The following is a 20490-nucleotide window of genomic DNA, read 5'->3' on the forward strand; positions in this document are numbered from 1 at the left end:
TCTGTCTCTGATTCACCTTGTATCTCCCCCTATGCCCCCTAAAAGTCCTCTCCAACACTAGTAGAGATTGATGAAATCAAGAAAGAGCCATCATGATCTTCGGTGACACCAAGTAGGTAGTTTGCATTTCCGAGGACCTCCTGCAAGGATGATAGTCAGTTTTAATATGTACCCAGGATTTGCTTTATTAGATGACAGACATAGAGACAAACTGCCTTTGAAAGAAGAGTTTAAGGGCACCTGGGTGGCTCAGTGGGTTAAAGCCTCTGCCTTTGGCTTGGGTCATGATCCCAGGGTCCTGGGATCAAGCCCCGCATCAGACTCTGCTCAGCGGGGAGCCTGCTCCCCTTCCTCTCCCTCTGCCTGCCTCTCTGCCTACTTGTGATCTCTGTCAAATAAATAAATAAAATCTTAAAAAAAAAAAAGAAAAAAAGAAGAGCTTATTATTTACAGTTCCCAAGAGGAGGGGGCACACCAGCAAGGAAGCACCAGGGTTGGTTGGGAGGCAGAAGGAGCAAGGGGAAAGCATGAGCCTGAGTCTTTATTGTGGTTTCTGGGGGATGACAAGGCAGGGCGAAGTATGCAGACTAGGACTGGCTAGTTTGAGTGATTTTGGAGGGCTCTGGGCTATAATGATGGTCCCTAGTCCTTGGTATCTTGTCCTGGGAGGGATTAGGGTAGGGGAATATTGGCTTGGTGTTTGAGAATTAGAGGAGGGGTTGAGGGTATGAGCTCTGGATTGGCTGGTTTGTTCATTAGGTGGCCCTGGTAGGGCTTGTCTGGGATCAGCAAGGCCCCAAGATGTCAAAGCATCATCAAATACAGAAAGTAAACATGGTGAACAGACATTCTATCCAATGGAGCTGTATTTATCACAAAAGGGTTCTTTCAGCAGCATTTTTTTATTGAATGATACAAAGAATAGTAAGCTGGCTGCCTGCACTCTAGGAGTTTATAGTCTGCTTAGTAGATAAAGCTATCACATATAAAATAGTGACTACTCACGCAGGGCACAAGACTATGTGCCAGAAAGATCTACAGAGTGCAATGGAAGTTCAGTGGAAGGAGAGACGGAGTATCCTAGAAGCAGTAGACGGTAGTGGTTAAGAGCACAGACTGCTGGGCTCATCTGGCTTCATCATTCGTTTGCTGTGTGGTTTTGAACAAGTTATTTAATCCCTGTGTTTTAGTTTCCTCATCTATAAAATGAGTTTAATAATAATAGTCCTCATCTCGTAGAGTTACCTGAGGAGTAAATGAGTTAATACACAAGAAGTGCTTAGAACAAAGCCTAGCACTTAGTATTCAGTGTTCACTGTTAGAACTGTGGAGAAAAGTTCGGTGCAGTGGATAGAATTGACTTTTACCTTCAAGAGAAGAGAGAGGGGCAATGTTCCCTTTCTGGGGCCTGGGTCGGTGGGTGGCTGGAAGTGGCCTGACAAAGTCAGGAAGTGGGAGGTTATTCTGGTAGGATGAGACCGAAGAAATAGTTGGTAAGAGTTTTGAATGCTGAGGAGTTTACATTTTCCTTTAAACAATAGACATTCATTTGAAGTGCTTTTTTTTTTTTTTTAAAATAACAAAGACAGGATGTTAAATTTGTGCTTCCAGGAATCAGTCTTGGTAAGCAAGGTTTTGGAGAGAGGTGAGGCTTGGTACAGAGTGTTTTAGTCAGGGTAGGTTAAGTTAGCATAGTAACAAACAACTCTAAAACCTTTGTGTCTTTAAAAAAGTAAAGGCATGTTTCCTGCTTATGCTGCATGTCTGTCGCAGCTCAACTAGGGGCTCTACTTACAATCATTCAGAGGCGCCCCGGCTGATAGAATAGCTACCTAGCCACCATTTCATATTTGTTTGCTTTAGAGAGGAGAGAGCACTCTGGAAAGACATGTACTACCAGTTAAATATTAGGCAATCACAGGCTTCTGAAATTGCCATCCTCCCATGTTTGAGGGTTAGAGACCCAGGAAGAACTGGAAATATCTGTAAATAGCATGAATGACTGCTCACCACATGGGAGACTCATTTCGAAGGCAGTATCGTAGTTCAAGTACATGGTCTTGGTTTCTGGATCCAGGTTGTTTTAGGCAATGTGGAGAAGAGCTGGATAAAAGAAAGAATTTGAAGGAATAGAATTTAAAGGTTCACAATTGGGTAGAGTTATAAAGGTGGGAAGAGACAAGATGAGACAGAACTTTTAGACCCAGTGGAAGGTGATGCTTCCATGACAGAAATCGGGAAGCCGCTGTGTGTTAGGGAGTGATAGGGGGTCAGTTGGATGCCCTGCAGGCCACCAGAGCCGTGCTCCCCAAGGACGAGTCGGCCGTCCAGTGTCACGACACACTGTGGTTGGTCTACAAGGAGATAAGGACAAAAATAGAGAGTCATCATTCATAAACTACCATAGTAATTATTTTTTTCCCTCGTTATGGTTTATTCTTTTTGTGCTTATGTTAAATCTGATAATAAAATTATCAAGCTTGTATTTTGTATGTTTTTTTTTTCCTTTTCTTTTGTGATTTGTTTTGGTTATGTTTTACAAAAGTGTTGACCTGTAACAGGGTCAAAATAACCAGCCCTTCACCACAGAGAGTTTGAGACACATTGCTTTGGAAGTGACAGGGACTGCTGGAGGTCAGGAGGTAAGTCCTTTCCATAAGGAGATTAGTTGAGTACGGGACATGTGAGCACAAGACAGACTCCAAAATGAGAAGACGGCGCAGGACTGGGCTTTGGGGGAACGTCCATTGTTTGGGGGCAGATAGGTAAGATGGGGTATAGACTGTACAGTCTCCCAGGAATCATCACAGGTGATGGGAGATTAGTAGTGACAGATGCCACAGAGAGTCAAGGAAAAGAACTGAGGTCAACCTAGATTTGGCAAGAAGGAAGTCACTGTGGATGTTTAAAAATAAACTTCTAGTGAAGTGGTGTGGTCAGATACCAGATTTCAACTGTTGTAAGAAATGTGTGTTCATAAAATAGAAGAGGGTATGAATTGTTGGCTGGAAAAGTTTGATAGCAAAACAAAGGCAAAAGCTGGAATAGTAGCTGTTGGGCCAAGGACAGGAAAGCACATTTTGCTGATACTGGATTTTTGGTTTTTTTGTTTTTGCTGTAGGAGAACCTGAGTAGCTTTAAAGGCTCCTGTCAGCTGGGAAGTGGGGACATAGATATAGGAAGGAAGGAGAAGGTGGCAGTGGAGAACAGGAGGAGTGGAGGAGTGGAGAACAGAGGCATGGAGGGAACCTGGGGGGGTGGGAATGGGCACTGCCTGAAGAGGAATGGTGCCCTGACCCTGGTAACTGCTGGGAGGTAGCAGACTCTGGTTAGTAGGGGAGATGGATGAGAATTTGGAAATCTCAGTGGATTCAAAACAGGAAAATGAATGGCGGGGCATTACTGGGGTGGAGCACTGATGCGGTCCGAGTTCAGTTAGCAGGGACTTGGAAACCCTAGTAAGAGCATCGGTGAAATGGCGCCCAGCCTGGGAGATTCAGCTTCTTACTCTAATCAACACTCAGTAAATACCAGTACTGAGTGACAGAGTAATGGGGGGAGAGTAGGGAGGTCATATAATCCCCAATTGTGGTTAAAAGAAGAAGAAAACTATGGTAATAAATGGACTTAAGATAAAATTTAATTAAACATCTAATATTTAGAAACAATCATTATTTAAAGTATGAAAAGAATACAAGTATGATGTTTTAGTTACTCTAAACTTTGTAAAATTTGAAATGTCTCTCAAAACTCCTACCTGTCAAAATCATCTGTTAACCAATTTCTCATTTTCATTGAGTACTCTCTTCTAAATATTAGAATGGGAGAAGAGCTGGGCAGAGATGCAGTGTCTCTTGTTTGTGCCCGCTCGTCCCTTCCCTGACTGGATTATTCTCCCTCCACAGTCCTGACCCAGCCCTCAGTTACCCCCTCACCTTTGCTCTTGTCTGTGATGGGCCTCTGGTTTTCCACACATCATTGATACAAGGCAGCATGTTTTGGTTACTCTGTAGGATTGCCATGCAGTAGAGGCCATAAGATAATAGTTAAGAACACTCTTCAGTAGAGCTACTTGAATTCAAATCTTAGTAATAATCTTGAGGGGCACCTGGGTGGCTCAGTTGGCTAAGCATCTGCCTTTGGCTCAGGTCATGATCTTGGGGTCCCAGGATCAAGCCTTGCATTGGGCTCTCTGCTCAGCTACCTTTCCCTTTCTTCCTTTCCTTCTGCCTCTTCCCGTTTGTGCAAATGCTTTCTCTCTCTCAAATAAATAACATCTTAAAAAAAAAAAACTTGGTAATCTTGTATACTTAGCCTCTCTGAATATCATTTTCCTATCTGTAGAAGGAGATAGTAAGAATAAAAAACATTGCCAGGGATTAGGAGAGTTTCAGATACATAAGTAAGCCCTCAATAAGTATCAATTATTTCTTCTTCTAGATAAAGTATCTCTAACAGATGTTTTCACTAGCTTTTAGTTTTTCATAAAACCGATAAATCAAGTTATTTGCCTCTGGATAATGGAGAGTTGTTAGTTAGTAGGTCTTGTGCCTTAAACAAGATGGCAAAGAGGGAAGGATAAAGGGAATCCGTGAGGACAAATCCTCTGGAGAGGTATACCCACAGCAGTGTTAAAATTGTTGAGTTCTTTCTTGCGCACTATTGACATATCAAATGGTTTTGATACAGATACGTTGTTTTCTAGTTTATGAAACCTTTTTTTTTTAAGATTTTATTTATATATTTGACAGAGACACAACGAGAGAGGGAACACAAGTGGGGGAGGGGGCATGGGGCGTGTGGGAGAGGGAGAAGCAGGCTCCCTGCTGAGCAGACACTGAGGCGGGACTCTATCCCAGGATGACCTGAGCTGAAGGCAGATGCTTAAGGACTGAGCCACCCAGGCGCCCCTAGTTTATGAACCTTTAATTGTTGAGAGTGCCAGGAAGCAAAACAGTGTTGATGAAGACACATTTAAGGAGGAATCAGACCTGTAGTTCACCAAGTAAATAACCTTTCCAGTGCCTTCGCTGGTCAGCTGCCATGGGGGCAAGAATGACTTCTTGAGAAAGGGGTAGAAAAGTGAAATTTCCCATTTTCTATAACTGTAATGCATTCTCCCAGGAATCCTTTTGCGATCACTCTGCTATAATTTAGTTTAAGTGGTACTCTGTAGAAAACTGAAAAGCTCTACTTTGCAAGCAAGTAGCAATCAAAGGGATAAATTCTTTTCTCTTTGAAAATAGAGTGAAATCACTTCCAATCTGATCTTTGCAACCCAATGCCTGCTGATAATGGGAGCATAAACACATTAGGCACCAAAGAAGAATGGCATCTGGATGCTGAGATGGGATCAGAAGAGCCAGAATAAACACAAGCTGCCATCAGGGAGGCTGAATTCCATCATATCACATCACGTTCAAGCATAATTCAGGCTAGTCATACACTGATGTGAGTAAAATCAGTTTTTGTTTGCAGTTTTCACATTTTAGACCTGCCCCCCCTTCACCCCCACCCTTGACTGGTTATAATATATAAATCAAGCCACAGCTGATAGTGATTTGCTTTCTTTATCTGGAAAAGGCCTTTGACTCTGGTTCTGACTTGGCTTCATTGGCCTGATCTTCATCACAAGCACTTTCTATAATTCCCACAACAACATTAACTCCAGTTGTTGTGTGTGTGTGTTTTTTCCCCTGTGTGTTCTTTCATTACATGATCACAAATTATATGCAGTCACCCGTCTATGCTTCATGAAAGCAATACATTTTAAAGAAAAGAGAGGCTATTTAAAGCAAGATCAGAGGCTACAGTTTATCTTATTTACAGTTTGGCTTAAAGATTGGTATTTAAGTTAATATCATACCACATGTGGTAATCCTGCAAAGTGCTACATATTTTTATTTATACTTAAGGGACTACAGCAAAATCCCCCTTTCAGTATGTTATCTTGCATTATTTACTCAGTGATAAATGACATTGCCTCGCAGGTATGAGTTTTGCAATGAAAGACCCTATTGTAGCATATATTTGTACTGGAAGGGGGGGCAGTGCAGGCTGTTAGAATTAGGGTTCCAGAGGGAATTTAAACTCTGAATATTCTGGTACCTGTTCAGTTAAAACATATAGCTTAATGTTGTTTTAACACTGCATTTTTACTCAAAGTAGAACAAAAATAAATAGAAATGAACAAAAGTTAAAATGCTAGAAACCAAATAAAATGAAGGCATGTTGGCATAGCCTAAACTCAAAGATCAAAACTGTAGCAGAGATAAAGGTGATTATCTGATTGGCTTGTTTCTGCTGTTTAAAAATAACTTCAACCTTGTCTGTTACCTGTTTCAGACACTGGTGAACCATTTCTATCAAATTGGTGACATATAAAAATGAGGAGCCGAAAGAAAGTTCTGAGGGGCCAGTTTAATAATCACTCAAACCTTTGAGTAGAAAACCTGTTCCGTGCTATGTCAGTGGCTCCATGAGTCATGAGGATTTCTACTGAGTAGGGAAAGAGCCATTTATTTTGGAGAGTGTTAATCTTTTAGAGTTTGTATTTGTTTTGAAATATAAATAAAAATTTAAAAATAAATAAGAGGAAATAACCAATTTTGAATCAAGTGGAAATTACTTCAGGCTCCGCTCATTCAGAAATTTGGAGAATTTAAGCAGCTGCTGTTTTACTAAGTACAAAAATATAAGGAGACTTTATAGCAAATTATTATAAAATAAATAATATCTTAGGACTAATATATTTGAGGCCAATGTGCTCCCCCAAATTCACTTAACACTTAAAAGATAACCATTCCATTATTTTCTGGGCCTCCATTATTTCTGATTAGAAATTTAGTGTTATTCTGATGAGAATCCAGCTGTTATTTGTATCTTTTTCTTCCTGCATGTAATGTCATTTTGTACTTGCTATTTTCAGGTTTTTATCCTTATTTTTGGTTTTTGGCAGTTTGACTGTTGTACCTAGGTGTGGTTTCCTTTGCATTTATCTTGCTTGGGTTTGTTCTCAGAGTCTTGGATCTTTACATTTGTATCTCTCACATTTGAAAAATCTTAGCTATTCTAAAAACAGGTAGTTTCTTTTCCAATATGTTCAGATTTACCAAGAGATTTGCAAAGGTAGTATAGAGTTCCCATATATGTATGACCCAGCCTCCCCCAGTATTAACATGTTACATAATCATGTCATAGTCGTGAAATTATAGAAGTAAATTGGCAAAATGCTACTAAGAACAGTTTTTCCACTAGTGCCACCCCCCTTTTTTTCCCCTGTTTTAGGATCCAGTCTACGATACCACATTACATTTTATCATACCCCAAATCTCCCTCAATCTGTAACAGTTTTTCAGATTTTACTTGCTTTTCATTGACTTGACATTTTTGAAGAGTACTGGCCAAATATTTTTTAGAATGACCCTCAATGTGGGTTTGTCAGATGTTTTCTAAACCTTAAACTGAGGTTATGGATTTGGGGAAGAATACTACAGAGGTAAGCTGCCTTTCTCATTGATGGAATCACATCAGGGGATAACAATACCAACATGGTTTATCCCTGGTGATAGTAACCTTGATAATGTGGTTAAGTTTATGTCTGCCAGATTTCACTACTCTAAACTTAGTATTTTTCCTTTCTTTTCTCTATTCTTTGGAAGCAAGTTACTAAGTACAGCTCATACTCAAAGGGAAGGAAATTAAGCCCTACCTGCCTTTTGGAAGAGGTCATATCTACTTATTATTTGGAATTCTTGAAGGAAGGTGTACCCTCCTTCCCCATTTATCAATCATTTTTTTTTTATCAGAATAGAGTTATAAGTTATTTATTTCATTCTTTAATTCTAATCCAATGCCATCATTATTTTCTAGCTCAGATTGTTCGTCTTTGGCCATTAGAAGCTCCTACAGTTAGTTCTTGTATCTTTTTTAGATGCCCAGTCCCCACACCTCACCTGTTCTTTTGTTTTGTTTTTGTTTTTTGTTTTTTAACTTTCTTCTTTTGGGGCCTATCTGATGCTCTGGGCTCATCTTGCATTTTCCCTGCCACACTCCTAGAATCAGCCCTTTCTCCAAGGAGGCCTGGTTCCTTTCATTGGAAAATGGTATTTAGGAACCATTATCTCGGTGCTGGTTGTTCTCAGTCTCGTTATTTTTTAACATATTTTTTGCTGCAGCATTCTTGCTCATCTGAGCTTCTTGGATTTAAATTCTGTGTATGTTAAACCTTTGTTGCTTAGGTACCTGCAGCTTTGTTCATTGATTTCACACTTTTTCTCTCTGTTCTTCAGATTGTGTAATTGCTATATAAATATTTTCAAGATCACTTACTCTTTCTTCTGTAATGTCTAGTTTGCTAGTAATGTCAGTGAATTTTTAATTTCAGATATAGTATTTTTCAGTTCTTAGAATTTCCCTTATTTTTTTTTTGGCAATTTCTGTTTCTCTGCTGAGTTTTCCTTAGTTCATTCATTATAGCATTTATGTCCTTAATTATAATACTAATATACTATATTAAATTCCTTGTTTACTAATTCTGATATTTGGGTCCACTCAAGTCAGTTTCCATTGATTGCTTTTTCTTTAAGTATGGGTCATATTTTCTTATTTCTTTTTATATCTAGTAATTTTTTACTTTATCATAGACATTGTTATTGCTACTTTAATAGAACCTGGATTTATGTTCCTGTGAAGAGTATTAATGTCGTTCATTAGCAGACATTTAATTCCAGTGAACTCAAACTTCCACCTTTACCTTCCCTGCAGTGGGCAGCAACAGGAATCCTATTTCAGTATATTTAGCCATACTTGGACTATTTGGTCTCCCCCATGGTTCAGGGTTTCATTAGAAAATTGGGCAGTATAGGGGCGCCTGGGTGGCTCAGTGGGTTGAGCCGCTGCCTTCGGCTCAGGTCATGATCTCAGGGTCCTGGGATTGAGTCCCGCATCTGGCTCTCTGCTCAGCAGGGAGCCTGCTTCCCTTCCTCTCTCTCTGCCTGCCTCTCTACCTACTTGTGATCTCTGTCTGTCAAATAAATAAATAAAATCTTTAAAAAAAAAAAAAAAAAAAAAAAAAAGAAAATTGGGCAGTATATATGCAGAATATGGGGCTCATAACTTCTGAAGTTTTCCTTCTTTACCATCCAGGTGCTGAGTCAGTCCTGAACTCTGTTCTCTGATTTTTTAGCCACTAAGATTGTAGGTTTCAGTCTGAATTTTAGCCGCACATGTCCTACTAGAGCATGCCCTCAGATGAAAAGCTATGACACAGGAAACTCAGTGCCATTCCCTTCTCCCAAGTGTCAACTCCCTACAGTTTTTGTCAGCTTTTTGCCCACTCTCATGTGCCTTCAGATTTTTGTTGTTGTCTGGAGTTTATAAGTGCTGCCAGTAGGAGAATTGGTCTGATATAAGTTACTCTGCTATTACCAGAAGTGGTATTCTCCTTCATTTAAGAGGAAGAATAATACTAATTAAGTGATCAAACAAAAAATGTAAAATGAAAACTATTGTACTGTGAAAAAGTACTCAATGCTATGAGATCTAATGATAGGGAAATTGACTTAATGAGGTCAGGAAAGATTTCCTCGAGGACATGGTCAAGGGAGAGAGAGTTAATAAAGAGAATAGAAGAGGATTCCACATATTTGTTGAATGAATGGGTAATATGGTCCAGCTTTCTCTGCATCTTGGCTTCTTTCTTTGCCAGTATTCTTATCCTCTCCATCTTTTTTTTTTTTTTTAAAGATTTTTATTTATTTATTTGACAGACAGAGATCACAAGTAGGCAGAGAGGCAGGCAGAGAGAGAGTAGGAAACAGGCTCACCGCCAAGCAAAGAGCCCGATGCGGGGCTCGATCCCAGAACCCTGGGATCATGACCTGAGCCAAGGGCAGAGGCTTTAACCCACTGCGCCACCCAGGTGCCCCCTTTTTTTTTTTTAAGGTTTTATTTATTTAGGGCGCCTGGGTGGCTCAGTTGGCCAAGCAACTACCTTTGGCTCAGATCATGATTCTGGAGTCCCGGGATCAAGCCCCACATTGGGCTCCCTGCTCGGCGAGGAGTCTGCTTCTTCTTCTGACCTCTCCCCTCTCATGATCTCTCTCTCTCTCTCAGATAAATAAAATAAATCTTAAAAGAAAAAAGATTTTATTTATTTATTAGAGAGAGAGATCACAAGCTGGGGAGAGGGGTAAAGGGAGAAGCAGACTTCCCGCCGAGCAGGGAGCCTGATGCAGGACTCGATCCCAGGACCCCAGGATCATGACCTGAGCGGAAGGCAGACACTTAACTGACTGAGCCACCCAGGTGCCCCCTCTCAGTCTTTTTTTTTTTTTTTAAAGATTTTATTTATTTGAGAGAGAGAGAGAATGAGAGAGAGAGCATGAGAGGAGAGAGGTTAGCGGGAGAAGCAGACTCCCTGCTGAGCAGGGAGCCTGATGTGGGACTCGATCCTGGGACTCCAGGATCATGACCTGAGCCGAAGGCAGTTGCTTAACCAACTGAGCCACCCAGGCACCCCCCCCCCCCTCAGTCTTTAATCATCTCTCTAGGCTTTTGTGATGATGAAAGGGAGTGTACCTATGGTGCCTATATAGTGATACAGCAAAGTATGTCCTACATGAACGCTGTTTAAGCCAGGGGACTTGTGAGTGTGGACCAAGTGTGGACCATTTAATTGGTAAAGCAGAGTTCGTGGGTTTCTGGTCAGTATGATTAACTGAATTATAAGGAAATCCCCCTTCCCACTTCAAGTATTTAGAAATGCTGGATAAAGTACAACAACATACACACACACCTATGAACACATACACAAATTCGCAACAGGGAGGAGTTATCCTACTTGACCAAAATGGAGGTCAATCCTGACCAAAGTCAGGATGATGAACAGGAGCCTAACCTGAGAGGTTGTGACAGAGGAATGAGAACAGGTTTAAATAGCTGGGCGCCCCGGGGGTGGGAAGTGTTGGGGAGGGGTCAGGGCCCTGATATCTATTCAAGGAAGAGGTACCTGGCTGTAGACCTAGCATATGTGGAGACTGAAACTGAGTTATCTGTGTAAAGCTAGAGGCCATGAAGGGGTGACTGGAGAAAGATAATTCCGTCACACTGTTTCAGTAGAGAGGCAAGGAGATTTGCTATGTCCTCAGAGTTATACACAGAAAGAATTCCTCAGGCTGAAGGAGCACACTGAATCTTGAGCAAGCCAAATAAAAATAAATCCACATTTAGATACATTGAAACAATAGACCATCAAAGATAATGAAAAAATATAAATGCTATCGGGGAAAAAAAAACATACTTATCAAGAAATGCAGATTGATACCAAACTTCTTATCAGGAAAAAGAGATGTGAGAATATAGTCATGGATTCGAGGTACTAAATGAAAATAACCATCAGCCTAAAAATCTGCTTAAGTAAAAAGGAAATTATATTTTCCCTAAATGACCGTAATAGTATCTGCCATCTCACAGGCTACTCTCCAGTGCAACCTAGTGACTCCCCCATTAAGACGTGAACTTGAGTTCCCTGTCCTTGAATCTGGACTAGCTAGCTGTACAACTCTTTTGAAACCAATAGAATGTAGTTGACTTTTGAGGCTAGGTTAGAAGTCCTTTGGGACACTTGCTTTGGGATCCACCAGTTGCCATATAAAGTGTCCAACTATTCTTAGGCTTCCATGTTAGAGGGGCTTTGTGTAGCTACTCTAGTCATCAGAACCCCCAGATAAGCCCATCTTCTAGCTGAGTACCACTGAGTGCCATAGTCATATTCATAAGATGGCACAGCTGAGTGTTACCCAAATTCCTGACCCACAGAATATAATCAAATGGTTGCTGTTTGAAGCCACAAAGTTTTGGACTAATATGTCAGGTAGCAGTAGTTAACTAGAACAGAATCAAACCCTGATAGAAGGAATGGACTGGATGAATCAGTCATGAGAAAGGAAGCTGGTAAATAAATATACATAAGTATTGACTTTGTTTTTTCTAAGTTGGGTGAGGGTTGTTAAAAACAATGTGATACTGAGACATTGGCAACAATAATCTGGATGCGGATGACGGGAAAAGGCGAAACTGGTAATAAAACTTTCTAGGGTCTTTGTATTATTCAGAAGTCTACTAGAGATTGACCTGAAGTAGACATGTCAAAGAAAATAAGTGGATTGTTTAACTGATGAAACAGTACAGGGAAAATACAACTTGGAAAAAATGTAACAAAAAGCAGAAAAAGTAAAAGCTAAGTAGCAAAGAAAATCATAGTAGATGGAAAACACAAAATAATTGGCTGAGAGATCAGTGCTATTACAACAGCAATCATGATAAATTAAATAAATTTACTTCAGTTATTAAAAATGATAATTATATTTTTAAAATGCAGCCAAATGTTTCTTTAAAAAGATATCCAAGGCAAAACAACCCAGAGAAGTTAATACTAAAAACAAAGGGATAGAAAAGATATCAGGAACAAAATAAACCAAAAGAAAGCAGGTGTGTGACAATACCAATCTTAGGCCAAATGGAATTTCTAGGTGTTTCATCCAGCAAACACTTGTCCATGTGCACCAGGAGACATATATAAGGGTGTTCATTGCAGCATGGTTTGTAATAATGAAAAAATTAAAAGAATTTAAATATTAGCAGGGAAATGCATAGACAAATTGTAGTAGAATATTCGTATAGGGACACTAAGCAGCAGTTAAAGGAAACGAACTAGATTTATGTGCATCTGTATGGCTGTATTTCAAAACCATTGCTTGAAAGAAGTAAGTTACAGAATAATATGTCAGTGTGACACTTCTAAATACAAAAGAACACATTTGTACTTCTAAGATTCCTTCTAGTTCTGAAATTATTTTATCAGATTTCACAGTAATAAGCTATGTTCCTATGATTATATGGATTTGAATGTCTGAGGAACTATGCCCAGAAACAGTGTACTTTTCAGTAAGTGAACTGGCTGTCATTAAGAGCAATCACGGTATCCTACAGAGTGAATACACTTGGAATAGCAGAAAGCTATCTTTCTCTGGACAAGCAGTCTGTAAAATTAAATATTTTGTAACTACTCATAGTGTGCTCAGTACTATATAGTAAACTTATGTGCAGAATTTCTCCTTTTCCCTTGAGCTGCTTATAGAGAAAGAGATGTGGCTTAGAGTAACAGGTGAAGACATGAGAAGAAAAAATGAGAGCTATTTGGAGGAAGATGTTGGTTAAGCTTGATTTTTCACTAGACCTGTGCAAGTCAGAACCCCTATTCTGTGGATAACTAGAAATTATAAAGGCCCTCAGGTCATGTCAATTCCACAGATAATTACTGAGAACCTGCTATGGATAGGGCATTCTGCTCACTGTGGTCATGCACACAAAGGTGAATCAGGAATCCCTTGTTGGTTACAGACCATTGGAAGGTACAGGTAGCTGCAAAATGAAGCAGATTAAGTTGAGGGTCATGAGAATGATACACATGGCTTCGTAGCTTGAAAGGAGAATGAAATTGTTCTCTTTAGAGGGATCTGGAATGGCTCTCCAGGGGCTGTTTTACACATTTGTAGATGTGTACATTTCTGTCTGGGTGATTGAAAGTGGCAGGGCGGTTTCTTCACCATGCCCTAACTCTGTTTAGTATTTGATCCTCTCTTCTCCCGCCTCCTCCTGCCTTTCTCAAGAAAAATACTGCTGTACATTAATTCTTTTGAAGCCTTTAATGGTATTGCTGAGACAATCATTTAAGCATTTAAAATACATACCACGTAGTACACTTATTTTAGAGGCAGCAGTGGTTAGCCACTGGAAACTAACCATTGGCTTTGATAAAGGGAGGGATTTTATATGTTATGGCTTATGACAGAGAATGGAAAAATGCTTCAGCGAGACAGGCTGGCATTTTAAATTGGAGCACAATAATAGCAAAAAGTGCTGAAGTCAACAGACTGCTCAGAAATATGGTTACTATTTGCTGAGAGAGGCCTTACAAGATGGCCACGTACAAGCATTTGGAACCACAGTTAGTTCAGTTCTTCCTTAAATGTGGGATTGTGACCCTGACTGAGGTCAGTGACAGTTGTATACTTGCAGAGAAAGGAGATTCAGGTCATCCAAGAATCCAAGGCAAGGAGGAAATGGGTATAATAAGCAGCGAGTTGTGACAGACGTTCACGTTATACATAACTTAGGCTGGAAGCCATGCGAGGTGGCCGTGATCTGAATCTCCTGGGGCTGGCCTAAAAATTCTCCTCCCCCCCCAAAACTATTAGAATATGAATTGAGTCTTGTCCACACAACTTGAAGACAGTAGACAAGGTAGAATGAGAATATAGAAGACAGTCTTATGAGGTGACATTTGATGTATGACTTGGACAGTATGAGGAAAATGGCCCCAAGAGCTGGAGGATGAGAATTCTCCTCCTCCTCCTCCTCTTTTTTAAGATTTTATTTATTTGACAGAGAGAGAGAGACAGGGAGAGAGGGAATACAAGCAGGGGGAGTGGGAGAGGGAGAAGCAGGCTCCCTGCTGAGCAGGGAGCCCAGTGCAGAGCTCAGTCCCAAGACCCTGGGATCAGGACCTTAGCCAAAGGCAGATGCTTAACTAACTGAGCCACCCAGGAGCCCCTGGAGGATGAGAATTCTAAGGGAAGAACCCGCAAGGAGGAAAGCATCAGAAATGAGTGACCTTGCCAAATTGCTTTACCTCTCTGGTCCTCTTTGTCATCATTGGTAAAAGTAGAGAGTTGGACTAAGTGAGCCCTAAGGAATTTGTGAGCTCCAAAATGCAAAGAAATAAGACTTAGTTAACATGGGCAACAGGGCTAATGTTTTTGTTTGTTTTCTCCTGGTTTAATTGAGATATAATTGACATATAACCTTGTATTAGTTTAAGGTATATAACATAATGCTTTAATAGATGGATGTACTGCAGTGTTTGTTTTGGAAGATGGTAGCCCTGGGGGGTGTTTGAAACATTAGGAGCAGGACGGAAACGTTGAGAGGAAGTAAATGTTGGCAAGACAAACATCTGTCAGATGCAACAAGATTCCAAATTAGTGGGAGAAGATAGTGTTTGGGGGAACAGCTCTTTCTTCTTTCTGATGTTTCCTGTCTTGTGAGGGGAGCTTAATTACTGTAACATTGCTGATCACTTTATTTCTTCTGCCCTAAGGGAGGTGGAGTGGGAAGAAGAAATTGAGCATGTTCTACTCCTTTCAGCTCTTCCCTTTTGCTTTTGGGCAGCAATCCTGACCTTAGAGGGCTTTTCTCCTTACTTCTCCAGGCCCTAATTCTTGGCCAGGAATGGTACCTTCTCCTCTGGGAGCTTTGACCTGATCCAGTGTTTCTTGTGATCCTGTGGGTAAATCTTTTGAATTTGGGGATTCAATTTTCATGTACCTTTGGCTGCCACGCTGAATCATACTGTCCAATTTAGCCTTCGTCAGTAATGATGGTGATATTTTGGTATCTTTCTGCCACATCCTCGTCTTAGTTTTTGGTTATGTTCAGAATTTGGATGGGCAAGAAGAGGGCCATTCGTTTGGCCCTTTCAGACCCCCAAAGCTAGGATTCAACAGGAAAGGAATTAGCTTTGTTGAGAAGGGATATTGTTTCCTTTGAATCCGATGGGAGAAGGCAGTAGTTGTGAAGAACTACAGATACTTGAGCTGTGATGGAGTTTCAGAGATTTGAAATCATCTCAGTAAAGTAGGAGGGCAAATAATCAATGGAGAATGAGTCAGCAGGCGTGGAACTGGAAAGTTAAGAGAAGAAAAGAGTGTGGGGGGTGTATTTAAGAATCTACTGAAGAGAAGAAAACTGTTGCCAGTTAGGGCAACATGGTGATGTTAACAGGCTTGGATATGGTTGGGGCTTGAAGGCCACCTCATTATCTGCCACCAGTCACAAAAGGGGTGAAAACTGGTCTGTAGAATATGTTTTAGTCTTAAATTATATTAATTTTCACAAACAAATGAAAAGATCTATTAGGGTTAGACAATGAACAGTTATATTGTTACAGAAGCTAAATAGTTCTTCAGACATGGTTTACACAGCCACTAAGTTAACCCTTGTCTCAATGGATTCAGATTTTCTTCTTGTCTGTGTGTGTGTATGTGTGTGTATATACTCAGGTTTAAAAAAAAAAATACTAAGTAAGGTATTTTTAACCTTACTTTCAACAAAGACTGCATATTAGCAGTGCCCAGCATCAACAGGATGATGTTTTAACATCCGTTGTTTTTCATTACGTAGATATACCCAGTGGCTTTATTGAAGGTTACTGTTCCTTACACGACAAGTTCAATTGCTTTCATGCAGAAAAGAAAATACTCTGCTTTCTTCCCTTTGCCCATTGATTCTTCTAGAACCAAGGGGAGTGCCAGCTTCTTTATAAAGTAATCTCAAAGTATTCTTTGCATCCCTGATTTCTCTCAATTCCTATTACTTTAAAAATCAGATTGTGTATTCCCACATGCAGTTTGGTGGAGGGTGGGAGAATAGGGAGTAAGGAAGGATTGCGGGAGGTGACTGCACTTGAACTGGGCGTGGAGAAAGAATAGAATTTGGCAGGTGATTATGGGTGCATGCCAAGTATGGCACATAGCTTAGTCCAAAGAGTGTGGAGGCCTGGGGTCAGATCGTCTTTAGGGAGCAGAGTGTTGAGCAGGCCCTTTGGCTAGAGGACAAGGATGCAAAAGGTGTATGGTCTCTACAGTTGGGAAAGTAGCATGAAACAGGATTGGACAAGGCTGTAAGAAGCCAGATCCCCCCCCCCCCCATTAGGGTAGGTAAGATTTTTCTGAGAAAATAGGCGATGGAGGTGTAGAAAGTGAAAATTCAGTAGGTTTGATTTCTAGAATTAGATTCTAAAAGGAAGAGAAATAAGAGTCTAGCAGATGGACAGATAAAATCTGAGCGGAGGGGAGGAGGAGTTAAACAGAATGAAAAGGGAGAGTTCAGTTCTACTTGAAAAGCAGGTGATACTGTTTTGTAGTTGATACAAGAATACCTCCTGTTACTTAGAAATACAAAAATTATTTTAAATATATCTACTCTCTCAGGGGCGCCTGGGTGGCTCAGTGGGTTGGGCCGCTGCCTTCGGCTCAGGTCATGATCCCAGAGTCCTGGGATCGAGTCCCGCATCGGGCTCTCTGCTCAGCGGGAAGCCTGCTTCCCTTCCTCTCTCTCTGCCTGCCTCTCTGCCTACTTGTGATCTCTCTCTGTCAAATAAATAAATAAAATCTTTAAAAAATATATATATATATCTACTCTCTCAGCGTTGTTATTCCCCTCCCCTTTTTCATTTTTGGTAAAAGAATAAAAAATAAAGAACAGCATATGCTGAAAGAAATCAGGTACACAACAGAGACTGAAATAATTTCAAATAATTTTTCTTTTAGGCAGATTGCTATTATAAAATAAGAATACATTTTGATTCAGAACTTTTATGAAGAACTTGGGCATTTTATTACAACATCTGTTTCTACATTTTAATTTCTCCTTTTCCTTTTATAGATATTTGCATACTTTTTTTTTTCCAAATGAGAAGACCTTTTTGTTTGCCACAAGAAGGCTATTATCCAGAATGTTAATGGGTTTTCAGCTATTAAGATGTAATGATATACCTTGAGTATTTAACTATAAATTTGAAAAATCTCCATGAACAATCTCAAAGGAATACTTAGAATGCACTCCTGGTAAATTGGCTCATTTTCCTGTAATTTACTGGAAGTGCTGATATGAGAGCAGTCCTAATGTGAAAAGTACATTAATCCCTGGAGTTACATTTTATGTATTAAATTATTACTCTCAAAGAATAAAACGTATGAGGCCATTTAGCCTTCATTCACATTTGTTACTTAGAATCACAGTAGAGAAACAGTCACTTATCTCTGATGCACAAAATTAGAAATGATGCATTTAATATCTTTTAAAACAAGAGGCACAGTGATGCTCAGTTATGCCTTTGCATAACAATTGCTCTTTTCCCAAACAAGGGCTGTTCTAGTTAAGAGCAGGATTCTTCAGGCTTTGTGGAGGCCCCTTTCATTCCATTGGTAATTGAAATATTTTTAGAAACCCATAATGCAGCTTTCTCTGATGTCAGTCAGAAAGATTAGTCTGCCTTCTAGCCCTGAGCTTCTACCACATTGGGGGTTATTGAAGGAGGTAGTCAGTTTGCTGAAGCAGTGGTTGTAGGAACACTTAGGGTCTTATTTGGAATTTTGTCTAATTGTGTTTTTCTTCTTTGCCAGGGGACTGAAAGTTGTGGAACCACAATTTGTGACATCAGGTGTTTTTTGGGTAAGCAGCCATTTATGATTCTGGAAGATTAAGGCAGATAGGAAGCCCCTTCTGAGACTGTAACAAAGCTCTCGAACAACAGCCGGCACCATGGACCTAAAGCTGGACCCTTCCCGGGATGACCTGCCTCTCATGGCCAACACCAGCCACATACTGGTGAAGCACTATGTACTGGATTTAAATGTGGATTTCGAAAGTCAAATCATTGAGGGCAACATAGTGCTTTTCTTTGAGTCTGGGAACAGATTCGAGAAACAGAGTGGTTCTACCAAGGAAACCTGCCAGTCAGAGTCCAGCGAAGCCTGCAGATTTAGGATGCCTGAACCCTGCCATAGTCCTGGGACAGATACAAGGACCTTCTCACCTAAAACAGGATATAATGATTTTGCAATCTGTGGTAAAGGTGAAAAAGATACTTCTGGTAAAGATGGTAACCATGACAACCCGAAACAGGCTTCTGGGATTTCTAGCTCAAAGTACTGCTGTGACACAGGGAATCACAGAAATGAGGAGTTTTTGCTGGTGTTGGACTGCTGTGATTTATCTGTGCTAAAGGTTGAGGAGGTGGATGTTGCTGCCGTGCCAGGTATTGAAAAATTTACAAGGTCTCCCAAGCTCACAGTTGTTTCTGAGGAGCTCAGGAATCAGATTGTACATGAACTTGTGACTCTGCCGGCAGATCGTTGGAGGGAGCAGTTAGACTATTATGCTGGCTGCAGCCAGGCTCCTGGCTGTGGGGAACTCCTGTTTGACACTGACACTTGGAGCTTACAGATCAGGAAGACAGGGGCTCACACAGCTACTGACTTTCCTCACGCCATAAGGATATGGTACAGCACCAAACCTCAGGGGCGATCAGTTACATGGACCTCAGACCAGAACGGCAGGTAGGTTATCTGGGCGCTCCACGGCCCCCTGCCTGGTAATCGGCCACACTGGGAGGTGAGCCTTTGTAGGGATGCTCTTCCACAGGGGACAGTCCCGGGGCAAAGATGCTCCTCTTTCTTCTGTGGCATTACCCATGTAGCCTCAAATCCCTAGGCCCACAGTGAAGCAGGTCAATTCCCAGGCCTGCTCAACTCTTAATAGGATTATTTCCCTTAAGTCAGGGTGAAAGGATTACTTTGTCAAGCCCCTGTATTTCTGAGTTAGGAGATTGAAATGCAAGCCTAATAATGAAATCCCGAGCCTAGCTCTCCATTGGGATCTCTGCTGGCGACTTCAGTGCGGTAGATGAGAGTGATACTGGTCTCTGAGCAAATCCTTTCTCGAAGTTCCTTCCTATTCCTCCTGAGGGAATCAACTGCCACCACGTTGGGTGGGTCTGAAGCCTGGCCAGGTCCTTCTTCCAGATAAACTCAGCTCTGCTTTGTGACTTTCTTGCCGTACCTGTCCCTTGGCAGCCATGCTTCCCTGGACTTTGTCAGTTGTCATATAGTGCGAATCCTGAAAATACTGGGAAGGACTGGTTCTGAGGAACGTGGCACGTCCTGCCAAGGCTACACACTTGCTCCTTTGGCCGCTGTTCTTCCTATTTGACACCAGGAGACTCCGTTTTTTGTTTTTTGTTTTTTTTTTTAATTCTATTTAGTTACTTGAGAGCGAGCACATGAGCCCGGAGTTGGGGGCACAGAGGGAGAAGCAGACTCCCTGCAGAGCGGGGAGCCTGATGTGGGACTCGATCCCAGGACCCTGGGATCATGCCCTGAGCTGAAGGCAGCCGCTTAACCGACTGAGCCACCCAGCTGGAGGTGCCAGGTTTTGAGTGTGGAGAGAATTGATGAGGCATCGATTGCCAGGGGAGGTGTTAGCGCAGCCCTTTGTGCTTTTCTTCTTGCCCTTCCTCCAACAGTTGTTCAGGGTTCTTGGAATTTGAGAATTTTAAAATCAGACTTCATTGATTCGTCATTATTTTACCTGTTTGTGCTAATATACTGCAGGTCGGTACAGTAATTATTGTAGAGCTTGGCTAGAGAAATGTTGATCTCAATGACCTTTTTTTTTTTTTTTCACAGTCATATGCCCATTTATTACATATTAACTGGGACTGTTTTTGCATAACAATGATAGAGTCAGGTAGCCGTACAGAAACTCTGTGGCCCACAAAGCTAAAAATACTTTCTATCTAGCCTTTACAGAAGAAGTTTGCCAACTGTCAATGACCTTATTCTGAGTGACTCCCTTGACAGAGTG

General features: G+C 41.0%; 1 protein-coding gene across 22 annotated transcripts in view; it reads left to right on the forward strand.

The window, feature by feature from the left end:
* AOPEP (aminopeptidase O (putative)) overlaps positions 1–20490 on the forward strand; it is a 346305-nt gene that overhangs the window by 17249 nt on the left and 308566 nt on the right. For all 22 annotated transcript variants that reach the window (XR_007122249.1, XR_007122248.1, XR_007122247.1 and 19 more), the window contains exon 2: positions 18249–19184. Coding sequence is in view for 13 of the 22 variants with exons in the window: in XM_047699690.1 (XP_047555646.1) it covers positions 18388–19184 (797 nt within the window). In the remaining 9 variants the exon portion in view is untranslated. The remainder of the gene's footprint in view (positions 1–18248; positions 19185–20490) is intronic.

Source organism: Lutra lutra, chromosome 13 (genome assembly GCF_902655055.1).
Source record: "Lutra lutra chromosome 13, mLutLut1.2, whole genome shotgun sequence".
In the NCBI taxonomy this organism is placed as follows: Eukaryota; Metazoa; Chordata; class Mammalia; order Carnivora; family Mustelidae; genus Lutra; species Lutra lutra.